This window comes from Herpailurus yagouaroundi, unplaced genomic scaffold (genome assembly GCF_014898765.1).
Source record: "Herpailurus yagouaroundi ecotype Mexico unplaced genomic scaffold, PumYag 161, whole genome shotgun sequence".
Lineage (NCBI taxonomy): Eukaryota > Metazoa > Chordata > Mammalia > Carnivora > Felidae > Herpailurus > Herpailurus yagouaroundi.
The window spans coordinates 21,229,683-21,256,561 of record NW_024412402.1 but is presented as its reverse complement, the minus strand read 5'-3'; the positions used below and the strand labels follow the sequence as shown (position 1 = coordinate 21,256,561).

Here is a 26,879-nt window from a genome sequence, read left to right as displayed (position 1 = left end):
AGAGCATGAACGGGGGAGGGGCAGAGAGAGAGGGAGACACAGAATCAGAAACAGGCTCCAGGCTCTGAGCCATCAGCCCAGAGCCCGATGCGGGGCTCGAACTCACGGACCGCGAGATCGTGACCTGGTTGAAGTCGGACGCTTAACCGACTGAGCCACCCAGGCGCCCCTGCCTTTGCTACATTTATCAGAAGCTTCTAAGAAAAAAAAAAAAAACTGACTTAGGCAGATCAATATTACTGTTGTATAGACGAACACTGAAAATGGTTTGGTCTCAGTTTAGAATTTTACCGAAGTTTGTTAACAATCTTCAATTTAGTCAGTTAGGTTGTAATAGATAATGGCCACAATTTCGCAAGTCACGGGACACAGAAGGTTATAGAGTTTTCGCTATTTAAAAAGCTGAGGAATGAATATGGCAATTTAACAAAACCTAAACCTACAGGATTTCACTTAAGCTGCATTTATGATCTATCTCCAACCCCCATCCATTCCCTAGGATTCTGTTTCTTTTCCATATCACGCCCATCCATCAAGGCCATGATAGCCATCAGGTTTTAGAGCTCTTCCAGAGTTACTAAAATTGCTTTTAAAAATAACAAAGGTTGTTATTCCCCACTTGGGGAAGCCCTCAGCAGCACCAACACTCACAGTTTTTAAAAACCTACTGCGAAAGTACTCTACAGCTACGAACAGCTGGAAGACCGTTTCAGTTATGGGGCTCATGGAAGCGGTAACCAGGTGGGAGAAGATAGCCTTCTGTCATGAGAGGGAGCCCAGAGAATCAACCTAACCACCCACTGCAATTTCCCGTGAGGTATAGCAGCCATCCCTAGATGTCCCTGAGGTCAAGAGGGCTCTGATATTAAAGACCCAAGATAATTCTTGCAAGCAAAAACACACAAGGGTCCATGCTGGGAACAGGGCAAACGTGAATTCAAAGGTAGAAGCTGCCTTGCAAACAGACACCTGCAATGGGCAAGTGAGAGACCACGGTGCACTGTTGCTGAAGACGGCCCCAAAGCCTCTGAGAATGAGAACTGTCTTTGGCAGTGCTCACATCACAGCAACGCTCTGTCCAGATCTCCATCCAAAAATAACCCAAAACAAAAACAGTCACGGGCTTACAAAGCCCTCTTCTTTTGGTGTAGAAGCCAGCCTACAGATAAATGTCAGAGATGACTAACGCCTTCCCCCAAAATACCAGCAGTTTCACTTCTTCACACATCACCAACTCTGTCCTACTTGGAACATCCTACCTACGTACCTACCTACCTACCCACCCACCTAAAATGTTAGAGATAAACAGGAGTCGATTAGTAGTAACCTATGATATAAGGTCATTTTGAAGAGAGAGAAGACTGAACTGACACAGCAGGTTCAAAGTCACACTGATGGGTGGTTAAGCATCAGAAGAGGGCAGAGCTGAGTGACACGAACACAGACGCGGGTGGGCAGTGCGACACCAGGTGATGCAACCACTACTTAGCAACCTGAATTCATTCTCAAACTGCTTTCCAAGCATGGTAATCAGGACACATCCCTCTTCCCTCAACCGAGCAAAAACAATGACAGACAAAACTGGTGCCTGAGGACACAGGTAAGGACGCTGGAATATTCAAGCCAATTCACACAGGCAACCCAACCACTATAGACAAATCCTGTTCCCAGTTTCCATTTCCACACCTTTTGGTCTATCTACCTACGATTTAGGTTTACTAGGCAGTACTATGTTGTTTTTCTTTTCTTAAGTAAGCTCTGTGCCCAATGTGGGGCTTGAGCCCACAACTCTGAGGTCAACAGTTGCATGCTCCACTGATGGAGCCGACCAGGAGCCCCATTAGGCAATATTATCTTAAAGGGGGGTCCTAGGGCTGAGGCTAACCATACTACTACATCACTTTACTCCAACATGTGGTATTCATCTTAACACGTACAAAGGCAGCTACTGTGGTTACTTCTGGTGAATAAAATGCACAGAACTCTTACTTTTAACTGTGTCCATTTTTAGTACAGTTTGTACGTTAAAAGAATTGTGTGTGGTTGTATAACTCACTGAATATACTATAAATCATTAAACTGTATACTTTTAAATGGGTGAATTACACAGAGTATGAATTATATCTCAACAAGCTCGTTCAAAAAAAAATTTTTAAAGTATGGGCACTTGGGGTGGCTCAGTCAGTTAAGCATCCAGCTCTTGGTTTCAACTCAGGTTATGCTCTCCCAGTTTGTGTGATAAGCCCCAAGTTGGGCTTCATGCTGACAGTGCACAGCCTGCTTGGGATTCTCTGTCTCTCTCCCTCTCAAATAAATAAACTTTAAAGGCTTAAAAAGTTAAACTTAAATTACAAAAGCAGAGGTTGGGGCACCTGAGTGACACAATTGCTTGAGCGTCTGACTCTTGATTTTGGCTCAGGTCATGATCTTAGGGTCAAGGGATCAGGCCCCGTGTTGAGCTCTGCACTCAGCATGAAGCCTGCCTGAGATTTTCTCTCTTCCTCTTCCCATTTGCTCCTCTCTCCCACTCTCTTTCTCCCTCTCTAAAATAAAAAAAATTTAGGGGCGCCTGGGTGGCTCAGTCGGTTGAGCGTCTGACTTCGTTCAGCTCAGGTCATGATCTCGCGGTAAGTTTGAGCCCCACGTTGGGCTCTGTGCTGACAGCTCCGAGCCTGGAGCCTGCTTCAGATTCTGTGTCTCCCTCTCTCTCTCTGCCCCTCCCCCACTCATACTCTGTCTCTCTCTCTCTGTCAAAAATAAATAAACATTACAAAAATTTAAATAAATTTAAAAAGTGGAGACTGATCATTTACAGAAGATACTGAGTAAGTAAATAAATATAGTGAGGATAATGGAATTGAAAGACATCAGTATGAGCTAATGTTTTTAATATATACATGTAGCTATAGAAATATATATTTATGTGTGCATGTACTCATATATACATGCATGTATTTTTTTAAGTTTTATTTATTTGAGAGAGATACAGACAGTGCAAGTGGGAGAAGGACAGGGTGGGCGTGGGGGAGGGAGAAAGAGAATACCAAGAAGACTTTGTGCTCAAACTGTGACCTGAGCCAAAACCAAGAGTCGGATGCTTAACTGACTGAACCACCTAGGCACCCCAACGTGTGTTTCTTGGCTCTGTCCGAGTGGGCCTAGAAGCAACAACATCCCAGACCAGTAAGTACACATAATGCCCAGACTTGGTTTCTAAACACCATTCTCCACTGAAAGAAACCAGGGCTTCCTGGAGAAATGGCAGATTCCAGGGGTAGAGTCAGGAAAACACAGGATCAGCCTAGAGCATCTTTTTGTCAAATCTGGATAAGTGCTTAAGGAAATAAGTGAATGCCAACACCATCTTAGCCAGGGGATAAACATTATCATGGGTAATGGAACTGACATCGTGCAACTCCTAATGTTATGCTGCAAGAAGAATATATCTATGGTAGTCCCCTCAAAAATGTAAATCAAAAGGTCATAAGACAAACCCGAATTGCAAGGCATTTCCACAAAGTAATTTGTACTCTTTAAAAAAGTCAAGGTCATGAAAGACGAGAAGAGACTAAATACAACGTGTGATCTTGAATCAGATCCCGGTATTATTGGAACAAAAGGTGAAACCTGAACAGGGTCTACAGATTAGATTTGGATCAATAATAGTTTCCCAATTTTGATGATGTGATCATGTAGAAGAATGTCCTTGTTTCTAAAAAATCTATATTAAAGTACTAAGGGATAAATAGACACCAACTTAAATGATTCAAAACACAAAAACTCAGTAATGGGGGGGACAAGGGTTGGGGGTACTATGGGAGTGAATAAGGTTAATTTTACCATATTAGTCAAATGGTACAGGTGGAAAATCTGAAATCTGAGGAAAGAGTGTACAGGAACTCTTTGTACTATTGTTCTAACCATTTTGTAAACTTGAAACTATTTTAAAACACCTTTTTTTTGTTTATTTTTTTGAGAGAAGCGGGGGAGGGAGGGAGCATGGGTCAAGCAGGGTAGGGGCAGAGGGGGACAGAGGATGGAGGACCCAAAGTGGTCTCTGTGCAGACAGCAGACAGCTCGATGTGGGGCTTGAGCTGTGAGATCATGGCCTGAGCTGAAGTTAGACACTTACCCACCTGAGTGACCCAGGTGCCCCTAAATTATTTTTAATTTTAAAAGGCAAAAGCAACTCTAAAAGACTATCACCAAAATGCTTTCTAAGGAGTCTATGGAAGGGCACGTGGGTGGCTCAGTTGGTTAAGCATCTGACTCTTGATTTTGGCTCAGGTCATGATTTCACGGTTTTGTGGGTTTGAGCCCCACATTGGGCTCTGTGCTGGCAGCAGGAAGCCTGCTTGGGATTCTGTGTGTCCCTTGCTCTCTACCCCTCCCCGACTCATGCTCTCTTCCTCTCCCTTTCTCTCTCAAAAACAAACTTTTTTTTTTTTTTAAAGTGTATCCTATGTTCTAGACATTGTCACGGTACTGGAGGACAGAGAAGACTAAATAAAGCAGGGTCCGTGGTTTCACTGTGCTTACAGCGAAGTTGGAGAAAGATACAGAAACAGATCGTCACTGGATAGGGTGATAGATGCAATGGCAACATTGGGAGACTTTCAGAAATCTGCATGTCTGGAGAGAAAACATAACCAGGAGGAAAAGATTTCTTTAAGGGAAGCAGCCCCTGAAATAAGTCTTGAAGGAAGAACCCCCCTAGCAGGGGAAGTAGAGGAAAGGCATTCCAACAATGAGACCTGGACAGTGGGTGGCCAGGAGCTGCAAGATGTCGATGTTGCTGGGTGGCTCACAGAGCAGACAACAGGGAAGGCCAAAGCAAGAGCCACACTATGGAGTTTTTACGCTAAGCAGGGCAGCTTAATGAAAACCTTAGTTTTTATGTGAGGAAGAGCTACTACAGGCTTTGATGTGCGGGAAAGACAACTCAATCTTCATTTTAGGTCAGAGGGCAGCAGACCAGACAACAGAACTGAGAAGCACACGAGGCTGTTGTCCCAGTCCAGGCGGCAAAGGATGAAGGGCTGAACTAACGCAGCAGGAATCAGAAGGAAGAAAAGGATTATAAGCCAGATGTGTCCCGACTTTAAAGTAGCAGCACCCTAGGGGCGCCTGGGTGGCGCAGTCGGTTAAGCGTACGACTTCAGCCAGGTCACGATCTCGCGGTCCGTGAGTTCGAGCCCCGCGTCGGGCTCTGGGCTGATGGCTCGGAGCCTGGAGCCTGTTTCCGATTCTGTGTCTCCCTCTCTCTCTGCCCCTCCCCCGTTCATGCTCTGTCTCTCTCTGTCCCAAAAATAAATAAAAAACGTTGAAAAAAAAAAATTAAAAAAAATAAATAAATAAAGTAGCAGCACCCCGACTGTCTCAGTAATATTTTCACAGCACTTCAAGGCCAAAAGAATACCCAAAGCTAGGTAGCTGGGTCCAACAACATAGTAAGTCCTCGTGTCCTAACCCCTTAGCGCATGCCGGACGCTGAACGACTCTTCCAATGTTACAATCGACTGGACACTGTCACCCTCGTCTCTTCTTCCCAGGTTATTCTGCTGTGATGCTGGCTCTTTAACACAGGAACCCCTGAGACAACGCTCTATAAAGATAGGAGGTCACTGAAAGGAATGGACTGACAGGATGTTGATACTGTAAATACCTCCAGTTCATGGGATGTCTGAAAGAGGTCTCCTTTGAAAAACCAAAACTATCCCACAATGCTCCACACTGTGTGAGTCTGCTGCAACGCCCTGGGGTGCCTCAGTGCACAGTTTGGGAACCACAGACTGAAGCCGTATTGAAGGGGTAAGAATGAGGCTTGGAAAGCTGACTGGATGTAGGGAGATAAAGGTCTCCCAGGTCTCAACTCAGAGTTCTGGGTGAGGACTGGAGCCAGCAAGTCATAAAGACACGTAGCAAGGGGAAGACCAGGCTGCAAAGTCTTCAGGGGTAATGGTGCAAAAGGAAGAAACAAATGCAAGTACTGCCTACCTACTGACTACAAATATTCAAAACTACACTCTTGCTTCATTTAGTTCCAGGATTTGACAGGCAGTGAATGAAACCTCATACCCAGAGATCTCGGGGCCAAATGGATTGAAGAACATCTCTCAGCTACACCACGCACAAGGCTTCCAGGCCTCACCCCACTGCATGATGCTCCACTGTAAAGTAAATGGTGTCGAGCACCCGCAATGCCCCCCTTTCTCCCTACTGGATACTTGACAACAGTAATTGCTGCATAAACACGGTCACTAAGGTGCCAACTCCTCCTTTGGTTGATTTGGATACATGTGAGAATGTATCAACACCAACACAAGGTCAGAAATACCTGTACCAGTCACGGGCCCTTCAGAAAGGCAGGGGTGCATAGACAGCTAGGGGTCACGTCTCTCGGAGACTACCACAAGTCCGGCCTGCCTAGCAATACAGGATCTTAGGACCTTGCAAAATATGTACAGGATGAAGTGAGAGGAACAGAAGACTCCATCCCTTGGGCTGTTCAGTACCACTCCTGCTATGATTATACAGCAGGAGTTTCAAGCACTCACTGCAAGGCAAAGCTGGGAGGCCCTGAGGGCAACACTCTCAGTGCCATGCAAAAGGCTCATCCTTAAAAGACTGAGGGTGCCCATGGTGGGGGAGGTAATAACCACCAAAGACAAGTCAACCATCAACACTAGAAGGCAATAAATATTCAAAAAATAAGTCCCCCAATACATTCCTGTAGCCCTCAGCTTCTTAACAGATGTAGCTATTTCACTGTGAGGCAAGAGAAAATCAAATTTAAAAATGAGCAACCTCTACTTCCCAAGAAGCAACCACGATCATCTAAAGGACACTCACCAAGACACTTGAAAGGTATCACGATGTGACTCTTGCACTGCTTTTTGTCCCTCCGGCACCAATTGTCAACACTGACCGGCTCATTTGCTTCCATCACATTTGTGATCTGTAGCTCTGGATACATCTGCAAGGGAAAAGAAAACACACACAATAAATTGACTTTCTCCATAATAAATGGACATTCATTTGCAAGTAAGGGTGTCTGCTACTCAGCGTCATCATTATCCTATATAAATCTAAGCCTCCACTCGTGCTGCCCCTGGTTCTAACTGAAGAACTCAGCAAGTCAAAAGATACTGTAACTATTAGTTTTCTTTTGACAGGTAGATTTCTGATCAATTCTAATGCATTCTCTTTATAAAAAAAAAAAAAAGTCATCTTTTTTAAGGACATACAAAAGCAGCAAGCTTTCAAGCCCAAAATAAATCGATGAGGTATCAAGCCCATTTGTAGGATGCATGTAAAGAGCTAAGAAAAACATTTAAAGGGCAAGTCCATGGAAAGGTCTGTTGGTGAGATTATAGAGTAATACTTCAATGCTGGCCCTCTGTGCTAGTCCTGGTAAGAAGTTAAAGCATCTCATAGCCCCTTCTAGGTCAAGTTCTGACTCAAGTCAGACCTGAGATTATCATTTACAATACTGGTGGCTTTCTATGAGCAAGTGGAGAGCACAAGATACACACATTTGACTTCACGTCCTCCCACACTGCAAGTGAGAAGCAAGAGAGCCGGGCTTTACTTGAACGGGACCTGCCCAGCTTCTGCACCGTTCCCTCCTCAAGGAACCAAGAGCTCACAGCGCACACAGGCAGAGCCTCTGACAAGCCTCAGTCGTGTCGTATATATTCAGAAAGAAAACGCCTGGTGTTTTGTCATTGGCAATGTGATCTTAGGTCAAAAAGCAGAATGACAGAGTATCTATTTCTAAGGTAAGCAGTTTCAAGCATGACCCAGAAAAGAGCAGTTTTCACATTCTGGCACCACTCTTACCTCCTGACAGTACTGAAGAACTTCTTCTTTTGTTCCAAAGCAGCTCTTGGTGCCTGTTGGGTCAGGTTCCCATTTCCCAGTCTGAATGTTCACATGCATATTTAACTTCCCACAAAACATTGCAATTTGAGGCTCGGCGACAGCAAATCCTGTTCCGGCGTTGGCTGCAAGAGCCTGCCAAAGGGGAAAACATCCAGGTTTACTCCAAAACAGCTGACACAAAGGTAGAGTCATCCCATGGTTTGTGACAGAACTGATCTTTTAAAACTTCATTATTTACTATTTTTATCTTCATAAACAAAGCCTTTCCCCAGGAGTTAGGCCAGAAAAAACAATCATTGTTGGACTTACATGATCAAAGAAAAATGTCAATGGAAAAAAATCTAACCCTCACTCCCCATCTGAGTACTTCGGAACTTGGGAACCTATAATCCAGCTGAAGACTGCTCTAATAGAAGCACACGTCTCACTTTTCATCCCTTAACAGATTAAACCACTATAGTAAAGGCTAAAGTTCCAGTAATTCACTCACACAACAAAATTTTGTTGAGCAGCTACTATCTTGCAAAGCAACATGATAAACGCCTAGGACACAAGAGTGAGCAAAAACTTATGGTCCCTGCTCTCATGGGGCTTACAGTTTAGTGCAAGAGTCCATATTCACACATACAAAAGTGTGATCACACTCCTAGATGTCGCACCAAGGGAAAGAACACAGTGCCAAACAGCGTACAGAAAGGAATTTAACTGAGGCTTGGGTATGGAGGTGGTCAGGGAAGTCTCCTGAAAGCAGCACTTGAGAGCATCACGTGGCAGGAACGTAGACTGGAGGCAGACAGCAGTGAGAGAAGGGAGGAGAGGCATGCGGGGGCAAGGCTAGACAGTGTGCACACCAAGAAAGGACTTCCATCTTTATCCTGAGGTGCTGAGAGTTTTTGTTTTGTTTTTTTGCTTTCTTTCTTTATTTTTCTATTTTTTTTTAAATTTTTTAGCATTTATTTACAATTGAGAGACAGAGACAGAACATGAGCATGGGAGAGACCGAGAGACGGGGAGACACAGAATCTGAAGCAGCTCCAGGCTATGAGCTGTCAACACAGAGCCCAATGCGGGACTCAAACTCACAAACCGAGAGATCATGACCTGAGTTGAAGTCGGACACTTAACCAACTGAGCCAACCAGGTGCCCCTGCTTTCTTTATTTTGAGAGAGAGAGAGCAGGAGTGAGTGACCATGAGCAGGGATTAGACACAGAGAGAGGGAGACAGAGAATCCCAAGCAGGCTCTGCGCTGTTAGCACAGAGCTTGATGTAAGGCTCTAAATCATGAACCATGAGATCGTGACCCGAGCCAAAACCCGAGAGTTGGATGCTTAACCGACTGAGCCATCCAGGTGCCCCGAGATGCTGAGAGGTTTCAAGCACAAAGTTAATACTGTCAGAATGCAGCTGTGATACTTTTTCTGGCTGCAGGATGGCAAGGAAATTTGGAGAAAGAGAAAGAGAGGGAGGGAGACTGGTACCTGGGGCTAAGGCAGTGCAGTGGAGAAACAGATTCAAGGTATCAGACAGCCCGACTGGCAAGCCTTGGTGACAGATTAGCCAGGGAGTCGAGGAAGAAGATGTCAAGCATGGCTTCATTACTCAATGAGGGAATGGCATCATTCACAGAAACAGAACACTAAAAGGGATTTCATGAACAATTTTATCTTGTATTAGATAAAACAATGACTCTACAGTCTTCCTTTGTCTTATATCCTCTTTGTGAAAACATCACAGCCACTACCAGCTCACAAATTACAGGTGAGAAATAACTTTAGGCATGATGACAGTCAAGGCTTCTACTAAGTCTCCTGGTGCAGGAAAACCCCAGGGATCCTAGCATCTAGAAATATGCTAATATTGATGGTTGTATCCACAATGCAGTTTTGTGGTCTCCCCTAAAGTAAAAGTACTTTCAAAATTTAAAAAAAAAAAAAAATTTTTTTTAAGTGTTAAAACTTGGTGGATAGGGTTAAGATTGTATGGTCTATCATGTTGCTCTTTTTAAAAAGAGCAATTAACATAAAATGGTTTTCCTATTAACAGAAAGGGTAGCTTTGCCTTTCATAATATATGGAAAATGTGTGCTTTCTAAGCAACTTTCATTTATTTGTGCTGATGGACTACAAAGACATTAATGGCCCTTCCAATCAGGAGACTACATTTGATTTTCAAATACATCATGACCTTTCTCCAGGAAAAGTTTACCATCCTCCATATATTTTGCTTACAAGCTTATTAAAATAAGCCCACTTTCTACCAGTACAGGAGAATGAAACACAAACACTTGTTGGATAGCTAGGAGAACACTAATTTGGGATGAAAATATTGCCAACATCAATCAAAGTTGAAAAAAACACCTCAATTAAATCCAATGAAGAGAACAATTAGCAACTTTATTAAACAAAATTGATTATAGCCCTACTGTGACAAATAATCATTTATTAAAGTACAAGGCAGATCTATATATACCTGCCACATATGAAATTACAGGCTAAGAAGAAGAAAGAATATTTCAGGATAGCTGTGGAAAGGAACACACACTTATTTATAGGCAATACTCTAATGGTATTTTAATTCAAACCAATCACTAAAAGGTGTAAGGATGTATAAGACCAATGTGTTTATTTCTCACAGTGAGTTCAATATGTGTACCAAAATGCCTCTTCTATGGGCCGTTCTTCTTTTGAGAGCCATATCTAAGGATTAAGGCTAGAATTTTAGATCACGATATGGAAGAAAATGGGTATGTACACATATAAAAGGGTTAATACAGAGACAAAGGCAAAGAAACCCCAGGGACACTTTTATCTCCCCAAACCAGAGTTTCCCTAAGTTCTTTCCTTCCTACTTCAAAACCCAGACAGAAAGAAAATTGAGGAAGAATGATAAATATATAAGCAAGAAAGCCAAATCAATAGGTCAAAAGGAAAGTGTTTCCTAAACCTGCTATAATTGAACCACCACAGCTAAATCTAAAAAATGTTGAGCAAGAATTCATAAATTCTCTTTGGCTTTGCATAATTTTTTTTAAGATTTTATTTTTAAGTTATTTCTGCACCCAGCATGGGGCTCGAACCCACAACCCCAAGGATCAAGCGTCTCCTGCACCACTGACTGACCCCGCCAGGAGCTCCTGGCCTTGTATATTTTAACATTAAAAGCAGCTATTAAACAAACAGGATTTTGGGTGCCATAGAAGTACTGGGGGCAGAGGGCGGGGCATTAACCTCTTAAATTCCACACATGAATTCAGGTAAGAAAGTGTCGATTAGTTACGTGAACTCACGCAAGCCACAGACATGGATTGGTCAAAACTGTGCAGGCAGCCATTTATCAGCACCAAAGATTATGTTCCACATGTTACTCATTATGGTTGTTGGCTAAAAGACCACAAGAGTTCCAACTGTATAAATGTTCAGTTTATGGGTCAACCACTAAGGTCAATACATCAGTGATGAGTGCATTTGATCTTTGTGCTGAGATGGTCAGCACTGCCTTCCCTAAAGAGAATCTAAAATACCAGAGGTTAAAGCAACAGGAAGAGGCCTAAGCAGCAGCAGCCCCTCACATCAGTTACCACCAAGAAAAAGGAGAGTAACTGGAATCATTCCAGACAACTAATATGCTGCAGTGATTCACTTTTGAGTTCAGAAAGATTAATCCTTGTGGTCATAGGAGACTCTCAAGAAGGTATCATCTGAAATATAAAAAGCCTCTGTGGACCATGTCTAGGAATCAACTAATCAAACATACCCCAATCTTACCTAGGGCATAATAGGATCGGGGTTTTTTCTGTGATGTTTCTACTTCTTTCCCTTGAAAATGCTCTTATTTAATGCACTTCCATTTTCTTAAGCACACACTGTGCCTGGATCCATTACATCAATGTATAAATCAATCTGTTTCCTAATCTAACATGTTACAAATGGGATTTCACTGCCAAGTCAGCACTTCTGATATCCTGTGAACCTGGAATCTTTGACGAAAGAAAATTAATGCCCCACGCTCTGGCACTTAAGCTGGTCTTTGTGATCGGTGCACATTGCAGCACTTTTAAGGCTTTGAAAACAAATTGCATCAAATGTTTCCCTAGCCCAGTGCTTCCATTTTACTTAATAATTCATTCTTAATAAGAAATTCCATTTTATTAATTTGGCTCAGGGAAAAGAGTTTAGCTATCCAAGGACAGAAATTCAACTTGGTAAAAAGTGCTTCTAGTAACTTGGTTGAAAATCTGAAATGGCTTAAAGCAATAATATAAGTACATCTAAATCTGAGCCTAACTTCACTGAGGGCCTTTAATCATCATCTCAAAGATACAACTCCTGGGCCCACCTAAGCCCCACCTCCCTTCAACAAAGGGGCTCAGGACCAATGCAGCACCCAGTCCAAAGTGAAATCTAAACCCATTATTTCCTTCCTCACTGAAACTCTTGCCCCAGAATCTAATTTGGCTCCAGGGTTTGGGAAAGCGCCTGCTGTGGAGGGAGCATCGTCTAAAGAGGACAGTTTTATCCTCTTACTGAGTGAATCATGTTTCCTTGGATAGGAAGGTGCTGCGTTACAGCCAGGCAAGCGTTCCAGCCCCACCCCGGGAAGGCAAGGTAACCCAGTTCTACCCTAGTGCTCACCAATACTCAACAGAGTACACCTTCGTAGCATCCAGTTACCACCTGCATGTTACAGACAGCAAAAGGCACATCACTCATAATCAAAGACATTCCATTTGTAAAGAGAGAGTCAGTAAAATGACAATCTCTTCATGGATGCCAAGATCCTATATAACATATTCATTCTTGTCCAAGTCTGCATGGCATTTCATGATTCATAAATTAAAATGACAAATCTGGGGCACTGGGTGGCCTCAATCAGTTAAGCCTCCGACTTCAGCTCAGGTCATGATCTCACGGTTCGTGGGTTCGAGCCCCATGTCGGGCTCTGGCTGACAGCTCAGAGTCTGCTTTGGATTCTGTGTCTCCCTCTCTCTGCCCCTCCCCTGCTCATGCTCTGTCTCTGCCTCTCTCTCAAAATAAGTATACATTAAAAAAAATTTTTAATGACAAGTCTGTGTCCACAAATCTGCACCTAAGATTTACTTAACTGAACAAAGTATAAAAAATCCATAGTTTCAGGTACCTCTCCAATGTAGTTATTAACTATGAAAGGGAAGACAAATTACTGCACAGTGGACACACTGACACTACCCTCACCAGCAGTAAGCCACGTAAGAGAAGTCACAAGGAAAGGTAAGTAAGGCTGAGGGACTCTTACATTTTAAAAGACTAAGGAGAAATGACAAGTAAATGCAGCATGGGAGCCAAGACAGAATCCTGGGGCAGGAAAAGAATATTAGTGAGAAAAGTGGAGCAAATATTTGAATAAGGTCTGAGTCAGTTAATAATTGTGTACCAACGTTAATCTCCCAGTTTTCACAACTGCACCACGGTTATGTCAGATGTTAAGATTAAAGGAAGTCCAGGGGCGCCTGGGTGGCGCAGTCGGTTAAGCGTCCGACTTCAGCCAGGTCACGATCTCGTGGTCCATGAGTTCGAGCCCCGCGTCGGGCTCTGGGCTGATGGCTCAGAGCCTGGAGCCTGTTTCCGATTCTGTGTCTCCCTCTCTCTCTGCCCCTCCCCCGTTCATGCTCTGTCTCTCTCTGTCCCAAAAATAAATAAACGTTAAAAAAAAAAAAAAAAAAAAGATTAAAGGAAGTCCAAAAAGGGTATAGGGGAACTCTGTAGTATTTTTGCAACTTTTTATTTTATTAAAAAAAAAATTTTTTTTTTAATTTTTGAGAGAGGCAGAGTGTGAGTGGGGGAGGGGCAGAGAGAGGAGGAGACACAGAATCAGAAGCAGGCTCCAGGCTGTCAGCACAGAGCCCAACACAGGGCTCGAACTCACGAACTGCAAGAGCATGACATGAGCCTAAATCAGACACTTAGCCAACTGAGCCACCCAGGCACCCCCACAACTTTTTAAAAACCACTAAAGTAGGCTGAAAATAAACTGAGCCTGGGTGGCTCAGTCGGTTAAGCATCTGACTCTTGATTTTGGTTCAGGTCGTGATCTCACAGTCATGACATGGAGCCCCCGCCCCACTGCTTAAGATTCTCTCTCTGTCTCTCTGTCTCTGTCTCTGTCTCTGTCTCTCTCTCTCTCTCTCTCTCTCTCCTTCTCCCTCTGCCCTTCCCCTGCTCGCACATACACATGCACTCTCTCCCAATCAATCAATCAATCAATAAAGGGGTTTGGGTTTTTAAAATCCTGTTCACCACTAGCCTGAATTTTGATTGTGATTGTATGGTTTCAATTGGTCACAAAGAGAAGACACACTTTTAGGTAGGGTTACTAGTAAGTATAATCAGAGCAGGCCCAATACCTGAAAAACAAACCATTCTGAACACACAAGTAGAAAATGTAGAAAACACTAATGTAGAAAAACACTATGTGTACAGATACTAAATTCTCTCTGATGGGAGGACTACTACGATTCTGCCCAGAGCCTAACAAGTAAAAGAGTCCACTTGTGTTACCGTCAAAAGGGTGACTGGAGTTTGAAGCCTTTAAGGTACCTTTATCGGCAGTAAAAAAGTGAAGGTTTCAATTTAAAAAACGCCAAGCTTCAAACATTTCAACCCACTATTTAATAAAATAGCAGGAAAAAATATAGCAGGATCCTTGTTAAGCATTTTCCAGTTTTAGCAGCAAACTGAGAAAACCTGTTCTTAAAAGTGACAGTTTGTATTACACCAACTGAAAATCCTTGGCTTTTTTTTTTTTTTTTTAACATTTGAACTTAATTCTGATTAGAAACTGGTGAATTAGGTTTAGGGGGAAAACGCCAAATGCAAAAAGCCATTATTCCTCCACTGTCATATGCCAACTGTTAGGTATTATTTCCACAGGCAGTAATTTATACAAATAATCTCTGCTTTATTAGAGCTCTAAATATTAAAGTATAAATGAAGTATCATTTCCAAGATAAAAAATGGTTTAGACTGTCTCCAAGGCTTTTTATAGGAACACAGTAATTTGTTCATCTGGATTACACTGGTAAGGATCCAAGTCCCAAGATTTAAGAGAGGTCTATCTGTTATTTGTCTCCGAGATGAGAGCCAAGAGTCTTCTATAAAGGAAGTTATTGAAAAATACATAAATACATAATAATTTTATGTAAATGAAAAAAAAAAAGCGGAATGGTGTTTTTGGATCTAAAATTCTCAAGTGGACAGGTTCTTTACTGGTTCCTGTGTTTCTTTTCAATTGCCCGTAATAGCAACTCCAAGAAACTGACTTTAGCACGTATTGAGACCTGCCGTGATCAACCATTAGTCCTCTGCTCATTCCACTCCTGACCTCAGAGGAAGTGTGAGATGGTGGCCAAGAAGCAAGGACTCTAAGACAACCGATCGTGACAGAGTTCCAGTCCCATCACTGACTAGCTACGCTGCCTTTGGCAAGTCAACTAACCTCTCTGGACCTCAGTTTCCTCATCTATAAAATGATGATAATAGTAACTCATTACCATAGTGTTGTCTTGAGGTTCAAAGGAGTTAACCTGTGTAAAGTGCTTTGAAATAGGCTTGTTCTATAGAAAAGAGTTCCTCAAATGCTGATGGTCATTGTTATCAGGCTTTAAATTTCTTTTTTTGTAAAACAGAGCTCCTAACATACCTCTGCCTCTGGGGCCTGTTGTGGGGATTCACACGGAAGCACAAAGCACAGCACCTGCCACAGAGCAGCACTCACATGTTAGCAGCACTGTCACTGGCAGATTCATTTCTCTCTGGCTGCAATCACAGAACTGGGGCCTAAATTATGAGTGCACAGGGAAGAACCCATGAAGTCTCCATGGGACTAGTCATCCTCCCAAATCCAGGATGGCAGGAAATGGGCTTAAAAGACCACATGTTCCTTCTTTACCTATTAAATCCAGACATACTTCAAGTCGGCTGCGTTAATACTCCACATTTTCTTTTGTGGGAATTCAGTCACCACAGGCTTACATGAACAATTTAATACCGCCCTACCATGGAAAAGAAAATCACCGGGAGTTGCTGGCTTCCTGGCCCCAGGCCAGCTTCCGGCTGGCACGGAAGCTAGGTCAAGATGAATCTGCAGTTACTACTCAGTCACTACTGCAGTGATCAAAAGCACTATGTAAGTCATTTCTCTAGATGTGTTTTCTGAAGGGAAGGATATTCCCTCAACTTACTAGCTATGCAACCTTATGGAATAACCTCTCTTGACATTCGTTTTCGCTTTTGTGCAACATAAATATGGCGCTACCCAAATTTTAGGTAGTCTAATAAACGACACCCACAATATTAACTTTGGACTTTGGTTTACAGTTCACACTACAACAGGCAGAACTCTACTTTCTGCCAACTCCTGATGCCTAAGGAACAAGGCTTCAAAACAAAGACTGCTTCCTCACTGAATCGGAATCTGCAGGATTCGGAAGCCAGGCAGCAATCTGTCATACTCTGAAGGCATGCTAACTGCAGAGGCCAGAAAGCCAGGAGGCTTGAGTATTAATGTAAGATGATCTAAATGGTGTGAACTTGAGCTTAACCTTTGAACTCACTGGCCAGTACTACTTAGTTATTTATTGAGTGTGCTACATAAATAGTGGATGCAGGGTTAGGGGGAATGTATAGGAATGTATTTCCTAAACCTAAAGAGTGAAATGATTTCAAGTAACAGATGCCCAAAGTAATGCTGATTAAATATTAATCATTAATATGTGCAAGGGGAACCTGGGTGACTCAGTCGGTTAAGCATCCAACTTCGGCTCAGGTCATGATCTTGCAGTTTGTGACTTTCAGCCCTACGTCAGGCTGTGTGCTAACAGCTCAGAGCCTGGAGCCTGCTTTGGATTCTGTGTTTCTCTCTCTCTCTCTGCCCCTCCCTAGCTCGCACTCTGTCTCTCTCAAAAAATAAACATTAAAAAAAAATAATAATATGGGGTGACTGGGTGGCTCAGTTAGTTAAGTGGCTGACTTCAGTCATCAGGTCATGATCTCGCGGTTTGTGGGTTCGAGACCCACGTCAGGTTCTGTGCTGACAGCTTGGAGCCTGGAGCCTGCTTCTCTCTCTCTCTCTCTCAAAAATAAACATTAACAATAATATGTTCATGCTAAATCATTCTTACTGATTCACAGATGATAGAAATAATACAAAAATAAACAAAGAAAAAATACAAATGATTGGAGTAAGGAGTATTCTGTGGGGTATCCAAGCACAAAGCTGACAATTTTCTCAGAAACAATAAGCATGCTCCTTGCTTCTGGCTGATCAGATAATATTCTGGCTCTATAATATTTTATTTCAAGTGCATCAGGTCATAATCATTAAAAATTAGGCACTATTTCAACATTTTTTCAAACGTCTCATGTCCTTAATGTAATAAACTGAATGTAATAAACTGAATATTGTATTATTCAGATAGGTTCTATTTCACTAAAATATATACACAACTTAATGATTTTACCAAGGTAAAGTTGGGAAACTATCCACATGCCAGCTTTAGCTGAAACACTGACTTTCACATGTTACAACTGCAAACATGAATAGCTAATTGCAGAGATCTGAAACTGATTCCATCATCTCTTTTCCTTTCGTATACCCAGGAAAAGAAAAGAAAATAAATCCATGCAGCTGAAAACATTCATGTTCTAATACACAGAATGGTTTTTACTAGCGTTTTTAAAATAGGGGTTCCCTAACACTCATTGGGGGAGGCTAATGAGGTCTAATGCAGGTTTTCAGTGGCCTGAAAAATAAGACGGGTCTGGTGTGTGTGCACATGAATGTATAAAGGTATGGAATTGCTAACTGTGCTCTCGTGACAAAAGAGTGCTCTGAATTCTCAGATTATCTTTTTATCTTTTGCTTTAAAATGTTTTTCAGGGGCGCCTGGGTGGCGCAGTCGGTTAAGCGTCCGACTTCAGCCAGGTCACGATCTTGCGGTCCGTGAGTTCGAGCCCCGCGTCAGGCTCTGTGCTGACAGCTCAGAGCCTGGAGCCTGTTTCTGATTCTGTGTCTCCCTCTGTCTCTGCCCCTCCCCCATTCATGCTCTGTCTCTCTCTGTCCCAAAAATGAATAAAAACGTTGAAAAAAAAATTTTTTTTAAATAAAAATAAAAAATAATAAAAATAAAATGCTTTTCATAAAATGATACCAATAGTAAATTTATAGTCTGGTTTTTTAAATATTCATTCTGTAATATTAAGAATTGATGGCCTTATCTAAAAATGTCTTAGTTTTTTTTTTTTTTACTTTTCAATGAAAACCAAAGGCTTGGTTCTTTATTTCTGAGATTGTGATGTTCAAAGTCAAGAAAAGGCAGAAATTCTTAGGTGAATAACTCATACCTGTTTATAACTAGAAAACTGGACAATACGCCATAATGACTTTTACAGGGCAGAGAGAGAGGAAATTCACATTTCAAAATACAAACAGCAGTTTCTATATGCTATTCTGCTAAACATTTTACTATGTTTACTAGGTGCAAGCAATATTCAGATACCAATCGTGATCTAGCAAATTACTTTAATTTCTAATGTTCATTAAAACAACTCTGAAAGTAACAAAAATATGGAAAATCTCGACCCTCCCCAAGTTCAAAGCAAGTCAAAAAGACATCTTTCCTATGATTTATGTAGCATTTAAATTTAAAAGTAAATACAGACTGTATTATCAGCTCACACCAGATCTGCTTGCAGACAATGATTCTTCCTGTCTGGGACCCGTGCCCATGCGCATTATTGTAATTATCAGCAATTTGAAAAAAATAAAATAATAAAGCTAGTATGAGCTGTTAGTCGGTATGTTTGCTGCTTGCTGCCTCAACCATTAATTAGCCTTCCTGGGTTCGAGCCACCGAACTACTAAATAAATGCATAAAGGAGAAAGGAAATGCTACACGCAACTAAAAAGAATGAATAAAAAGGATGTAAATGTGGACGTGAACACACATGAGCACGAACGCACCCCTACAATGGAAGTATGACGTCACTTTGTGCTGTGGTGGGCCTCTGGGGAGCTGTGTCCATGCTTGCCCTCCCTGGTCCGCTTTCCCCACAGCATTCTGAATCATCTCAGGTCAGAACACACCAATCACTCCTCTGTTCCAGGAGACTCCAACTCTCCCATACAACCTCTACGTCACTCCATCGCCCAGCCTCAGGCTCAGCACCACCCTTCCCGTCTGTGTGTCTGTACACAAGCCAGGGTCTTTCCAGCCTCAGTCCTCCACCTAGTACTCCCTCCCCGTTCTTCCCTGAGCAGGAGCATTCTCAACGGTCAAGACCCCCCTCACATGTGCATCTTCTGTGGGTCCTTCCTGAGGACAATCCCCAACTGGTGTTTTATTCCCCCCGCAAGCAATCTGAAGCTACTTTGCTGGTTCACCTGCATGGTCCACCTCTCTCCATTAGAACAGGAGTTTCTCAAAAGGAGAGGCCTCTCACATGGCTTTCTAACCACTGATCTGGAAGCAGGACCTGGAAGGCAGTAAGTAGTCATTTACAGCCAAGTGAGTGAATGTCTGACTCTAAAGTCTGTACTTTTGGTTTTTTCTAAGACATTTAAACTAATATTAATTAGCAGATATCATTCAGCAATTCCTAAATGATTAACACTGTACAAGTCTCAAGGCACCTGGGTGGCTCAGTCAGCTGAGCATCAGGATTTCAGCTCAGGCCATGATTTCACAGTTCGTGAGTTCAAGCCCCACATCGGGCTCACTGCTGTCAGCGCAGAGCCCACTTCAGATCCTCTGCTCCCCACCTCTCTCTGCCTCTCCCCCACTCGTGCTCACATGTCTCTCTCAAAAAGAGAAATGAAACGTTTTTAAAAAAACACTGTACAGGGGCGCCTGGGTGGCTCAGTCGGTTAAACGTCTGACTTCAGCTCAGGTCACGATCTCTCGGTCCGTGAGTTCGAGCCCCGCCTCAGGCTCTGGGTTGATGGCTCAGAGCCTGGAGCCTGCTTCCGATTCTGTGTCTCCCTCTCTCTCTGCCCCTCCCCCGTTCATGCTCTGTCTCTCTCTCTCTGTCAAAAATAAATAAACGTTAAAAAAAAAAATAAAAAAAACAAACAAACACTGTACAGGGGTGCCTGGGTGGCTCAGTCAGTTAAGCGTCGAGTCCCGCGTCGGACTCTGGGCTGATGGCTAGGAGCCTGGAGCCTGCTTCCCATTCTGTGTCTCCCTCTCTCTCTGCCCCTCCCCCATTCATGCTCTGTGTCTGTCTCTGTCTCAAAAATAAACGTTAAAAAAAATTAAAAAAACAAAACACTGTACAAGTTTCAATGAAGCAGATCTATAATGAATGACAAATTAAATGAACAAAAAAAAGAAACTTACGCAGTATAACAAGTTTCATTTTTTTTTCCCCCAAAGTTCTATGTGCAATGTGGGGCTTGAATTTATAACCCTGAGATCAGGATTCCTATGCTCTACTGACTAAGCCAGCCAGGCACCCCAACAAGTTCCATTTTTAAAAAAATGTTTGCCAAGTGCGAGTGCGTCCATGTACACAGTGTAACAAGCCACACAACACAGGCTTGTACTAGAACAGCAGTGCCTCCGTCCTGACGAGCCCAGGCTGCTGAGAGACAATGCTTCTAGGCTTTTCTCTGCTATTTACCTCCACGCTGCTGAACAGCATAGTTTATTTATTTCTGTATCCTTTTCAGTCCAGACATGATCTTTTTTTTTTTTTTAATTTTTTTTTCAACGTTTTTTATTTATTTTTGGGACAGAGAGAGACAGAGCATGAACGGGGGAGGGGCAGAGAGAGAGGGAGACACAGAATCGGAAACAGGCTCCAGGCTCCAAGCCATCAGCCCAGAGCCTGACGCAGGGCTCAAACTCACGGACCGCGAGATCATGACCTGGCTGAAGTCGGACGCTTAACCGACTGCGCCACCCAGGCGCCCCAGTCCAGACATGATCTAGTAACTCCCTAGGAAAAAACAGTTTCACTCAGAAACCACCATACCCTATGTTCATCCACTCACTTCCCCTTGCCCTGTTGGTCAAACCAATACTCCCATTTACATTATTATACTGTTAAAATGTACTCTGATTAGAACTTCTTTGTTAAGCATCTATTTTCCCCCTTAGAGTTAGGGACTGCATCTTTCCTTTTACTGGTGTGGTTTCACATGTACTGACCACTCACTCTCCGAGATTGTCAAAAAGGTCTGCAAAGCTCCCTCAGTACAGCCTGATGCACGAGGTAATCCAATAGTTTCGATTTCTTCTTTTTTTTTTTTAATTTTAAAAGTTTATTTGTTTTTGAGAGAGAGAGTGAACCTGCACACACACAAGTAGGAGAGGGGCAGAGAGGGAGAGGGAGAGAGAATACCAAGCAGGCTCTGCATGACCAGTGCAGAGCCTGATGCAGGGCTTGAACCAACGAACCATGAGATCATGACTTAAGCCAAAGTAAGTCACTTGATGGACCTAGCCACCCAGGCTCCCCTCGATTCTTTCTTTTCTTTCTTTCTTCCTTCCTTCCTTTTATTTCTTTCTTTTAGTGTCTGATTTTGAGAGAGAGAGACAGAGAAAGAGAGACAGAGCATGGGTGGGAGATGGGCAGAGAGAGAGAGAGACACAGAATGAAAAGCAGGCTCCAGGCTACACAACAGAGCCCAGCACAGGGCTTGAACTCATGACTCATGAGATCATGACCTGAGCGGAAATCGGACTCTCAACTGAGCCACCCAGGCACCCCTCAATTCCTTCTTTCTTTAAGACAGGACTCCCTCAGGCCTGCCATTTCTCCCGCTTCATCTACAGGGACTATTCTCTAGACCTGGACACAGCAGACACAGCTGCCATTCCTGGGACTTTGATCACAAATTCCTTCCACCTTCCTCCTATTCCCTGACTCAGTACTTTCCTCTGTCTTGACCTACTGCCTACTTTAGTTTAGACAGCTTCCCAAGAAAGGGTATGCACACATATTATCACTGATTTGGATGAGACCTAAAATGTAAGCTGGACACAATTTTTCCTTAGAATTTAAGGTGTGGAGCTACTGTCTTCTAGCTTCTAGCATTGCTGCTGATAAATATAAGACAAATTTGATTCCTAATCTTTTGTGCAGGTCTGCTTCTTTCTATATGAAAGTAAGTTCTAAGACTCCTCCCAATTTTTGGTATTGTGACATTTAAACATAATGTGCCTTGGTGTGGGTTTCTGTCCCTGAACTGAGGTTTTGATGGGCCAGGTCAACCTGGACACACTGAGTCCTACATGTGTCCTCATTCGCTTTCTGAAATTCTTATTACTTGCATCTTTGACCTTCTATATTAATCCCCTGCTTTCCCTATTGTTTCCTTTCCAGTTTCTTATTCTTCCTCTGAAAGATTCCTATTCAATTTTTTTTAGTGTTTACTTTTGAGAGAGAAACAGTGTGAGCAGGGGAGGGGCAGAGAGAGAAGACGACAGAAAATCCAAAGAAGGCTCAGCTGTCAGCACAAAGCCTGATGTGGGGCTCAAACCCATGAACTGTGAGCTTGTGACCTGAGCTGAAGTTGGACACTCAACCGCACAGCCACCCAGGCACACCATGATTAGATTTCTGGTATCACACTTCTCATCTTCGAGAACTCTCCCTTGTTCTCTGCCTTATTTTACTGAAAACTATTATGTCATAGATGCAATACCCTCCCCTCTTTGAAGTAAATATCAAGAACTTACCTATCTGAAGTTATTTGTTCCCTGCAATGTCTTCAAGTTCTTTTCCCTCATCTATTTTCATTCTTGATCATGTTCAAGGCATTCCTGAAATCTTTGGTGTTTCTCAGCCATCTAATTCAATATTTGAGAAGGGGGCACTACAGGGGAGGAGTTAAGATGGCAGAGGAGCACAGAAACCCTGAGCTTGTCTTCTATCTGATATGCAGTCAGATCAGCCCCAAACCATTTTGAACACCTAGGAAATTGATCTGAGAATTAACACTGCAATCTGCATAACCTGAGTCACAGAGTTGGGCAGAAAGAGAAAATTTTATTTTTATTTTTATATATTTTTACTTAAAAATTTTTTTATTCTATTTCACTTTATTTCATTTTATTCTATTCTATTATATAAAATTTTTTTCAATTTTTAAATTTTTCCTTACCTTCTTTCTCTTCTTTCCCTATTTTGTCTATTCTATCAAGCTTCTTTCAACAAGCAGACCAAAACACACCTAATATATAGCTTCCTTTATTTGATTTTTGGTTTGCTTTTAATTTTTAATTTCTTACTGTATTTTTTTCCTCCAAAATGACAAAACAAAGGAATTCACCCCAAAAGAAAGAAAAGGAAAAACAACAGTCAGGGGCTTAATCAACACAGATATAAGCAAGATGTCTGAACTAGAATTTAGAAACACGATAATAAGAATATCAGATGGGGTTAAAAAAAAAAAAAAGCACAGAATTCCTTTCTGAGGAGATAAAAGAAGTAAAATCTAGTCAAGACGGAATTAAAAGTGCTATAATTGAAATCCAATGTCAAATGGATGCCACAGCAGCAAGGATGGATTAAGCAGAGCAGCAAATCAGCAATTTGGAACGTAAATATGTGGAGAATAATGAAGCAGGAAAAAAAGAGAGAAACAAAGGCAAAATATCATGATTGAAGACTTAGAGAACTCAGTTACTTATTAAAAAGGAATAATATGGGGCGCCTGGGTGGCGCAGTCGGTTAAGCGTCCGACTTCAGCCAGGTCACGATCTCGCGGTCCGTGAGTTCGAGCCCCGCGTCGGGCTCTGGGCTGATGGCTCAGAGCCTGGAGCCTGTTTCCGATTCTGTGTCTCCCTCTCTCTCTGCCCCTCCCCCGTTCATGCTCTGTCTCTCTCTGTCCCAAAAATAAATAAACGTTAAAAAAAAAAAAAAAAGGAATAATATCCAAAACATAGAAGTCACACAAGATGAAGAGAGAGAAAAAGGGGCAGAAGGTTTATGTGAGCAAATTATAGGAGAAAACTAATCTAGGGAAGGACACAGACATCAAAATCCAAGAAGCACAGAGAACTCCCATTAGATTCAACAAAAACCAACCATCACCAAGGCATAGCATAGTCTAATTCGCAAACTACACAGGCAAGGAAAGAATTATGAAAGCAGCAAGGGAAAAAAAGTCCTTAACCTGTAAGAAAAGACAGAGCAGGTTCACAGCAGACCTATTCACAGAAACTTGGCAGGCCAGAAAGGAGTGGCAAGATATATTCAATGTGCTGAATCACAAAAATATGCAGCCAAGAATTCTTTATGCAGCATAGCTGTTATTCAAAATAGGAGAGATAAAGAGTCTCCCAAAAAACCAAAGGAGTTCATGACCACTAAGCAGCTCTGCAAGAAATTTTAAGGAAGACCTTTGAGTGATGAAAAGACAAAACAAAAAACATCCAAAACAACAAAGACGAGAAAGTGCCGGAGAACATCACCAGAAACACCAACTCAAAAGGCAATGCAATGGCGCTAAATTCTTATCTTTCAGTATCACTCTAAATGTCAATGGACAGGGGCGCCTGGGTGGTGCAGTCGGTTAAGCGTCCGACTTCAGCCAGGTCACAATCTCGCGGTCCGTGAGTTCGAGCCCCGCGTCGGGCTCTGGGCTGATGGCTCAGAGCCTGGAGCCTGTTTCTGATTCTGTGTCTCCCTCTCTCTCTGCCCCCGTTCATGCTCTGTCTCTCTCTGTCCCAAAAAAATAAACGTTAAAATAAATAAATAAATAAATAAATAAATAAATAAATAAATAAATGTCAATGGACTAACCGCTCCAATCAAAGACAGGGTATCAGGGGCACCTGGGTGACTCAGTCAGTTAAGCGTCCCACTTCAGCTCAGGTCATGATCTCACAGTCCATGGGTTCCAGCCCCATATCGGGCTCTGTGCTGACAGCTCAGAGCCTAGAGCCTGCTTCAAATTCTGTGTCTCCCTCTCTCTCTGCCCCTCCCCTGGTCATACTCTGTCTCTCTCTCAAAAATAAACAAACATTAAAAATATTATTTTAAAAAAGGCATAGGGTATCAGAACAGGTAAGAAAACAAGACCCATCTATATGTTGCTTACAAGACTCATTTTAGACCTAAAGACACCTGCAGATTGAAAGTAAGGGGATGGAGAATGATCTATCATGCTAATGGCCATCAAAAGAAAACTGGAATAACCATACTTTATCAGACATACTAGATTTTAAAATAAAGACTGTAATAAGAAATGAAAAAAGGCATTCTATTATAATTAAGGGGTCTATCCACCAAGGAGATCTAACAATTGTAATATTTATACCCCCAATATGGAAGAACCCAAATATGTAAATCAATTAATCACAAACATAAAGAAATTTATTGATAATAATACCATAATAGTAGGGGACTTTAATACCCCTTACAACGATGGACAGATCATCTCAGCAGAAAATCAACAGGAAACGATGACTGAATGACACACTGGAAAGAATGGACTTAACAGATATATTCAGAACATTTCATCCTAAAGCAGCAGAATACACGTTCCTCTTGAGTGCACATGGAACATTCTTCAGAATAGATCACATACTGGGTCACAAATCAACCCTCAACAAGTACAAAAGGATTGAGATCGTACCTTACATATTTTCAGACCACAACTCGAAATCAACCACAGGGAAAAATTTGGAAAAACCACGACTACCTGGAGATTTAAAAACATCCTACTAAAGAATGAATGGGCTCACCAAGAAATTAAAGAGAAAAATAAAAAGTACATGAAAGCCAATGAGAAAACACAACATCCCAAAACCTCTGGGATGCAGCAAAGGTGGTCATAAGAGAGAAATATATAGCAATCCAGGCCTTCCTAAAAAAGAAAGAAAGGTCTCAAATACACAACCTAACCTTACACCTTAAAAAGCTGGAAAAAAAAAACAGCAAATAAAGCCCAAAACCAGCAGAAGAAGGGAAATAATAAAGATTAGAGCAGAAATCAATGATATCAAAATCAAAAAAACAGTAGAACAGATCAATGAAACCAAGAGCTGGTTCTTTGAAAGAATTAACAAAACTAATAAAACCCTAGCCAGATTGATCAAAAATAAAAATGAAAGGTCCCAAATAAATAAAATCACAAATGAAAGAGGAGAAATCAAAACCAACACCACAGAAATACAAACAACAATAAGAGAATATTAGGAGCAATTATATGCCAATAAATTGGGCAACCTGGAAGAAACGGACAAATTCCTAGAAACATACAAACTACCAAAACAGAAACAGGAAGAAATAGAAAATTTGAACAGACCCATAACCAGTAAAGAAATTGAATCAGCAATCAAAAATTTCCAACAAATATTTGGCTTTCCAAGGGGACCTGATGGCTTTCCAGGGGAATTCTACCAAACATTTAAAGAAGAGTTAACATCTATTCTTTTGAAGCTGTTCCAAAAAACAGAAATGGAGGAAAACCCAAACTCATTCTACAAGGGCAGCATTACCTGGATTCCAAAACCAAAGATCCCACTAAAAAGGAGAACTACAGACCAATTTCCCTGATGAACATGGTGGCAAAAATTCTCTTGGGGTGCCTGGGTGACTCAGTTGGTTAAGTGTCCAACTTTGGCTCAGGTCATGATCTCATGGCTCGTGAGTTTGAGCCCCACACAGAGCCTGGAGGCTGTTTCAGATTCTGTCTCCCTCTTTCTCTGTCCCCTCCCTTGCTTGCGCTCAGTCTCTCTCTCTCAAATATAAACATTAAAAAAAATTTTTTTTTAGTTCTGAACAAGATACTAGCAAACCGGATCCAACAACACATTAAAAGAATTATTCACCATGATCAAGTGGGATTTATTCCTGGGATGCAGGGCTGGTTCAATATCTGCAAATCAATGTGATATATCACATTAATAAAAGAAAGGCTTTAAGAACCACAGGATCCTCTCAATAGATACTGAAAAAGCACCTGACAAAATACAGCATACTTTCTTGTTAAAAACCCTCCAGAAAG

At 42.0% G+C, this 26,879-nt stretch overlaps 1 protein-coding gene across 4 annotated transcripts in view; it reads right to left on the bottom strand.

The window, feature by feature from the left end:
- Positions 1–26,879, bottom strand: part of APLP2 (amyloid beta precursor like protein 2) — an 87,538-nt gene that overhangs the window by 30,260 nt on the left and 30,399 nt on the right. For all 4 annotated transcript variants that reach the window (XM_040483542.1, XM_040483543.1, XM_040483544.1 and 1 more), the window contains exons 2-3: positions 7,843–8,016; positions 6,853–6,976 (exon numbers count right to left, since the gene is read on the bottom strand). In XM_040483542.1, coding sequence (XP_040339476.1) covers positions 6,853–6,976; positions 7,843–8,016 — 298 coding nt within the window. The remainder of the gene's footprint in view (positions 1–6,852; positions 6,977–7,842; positions 8,017–26,879) is intronic.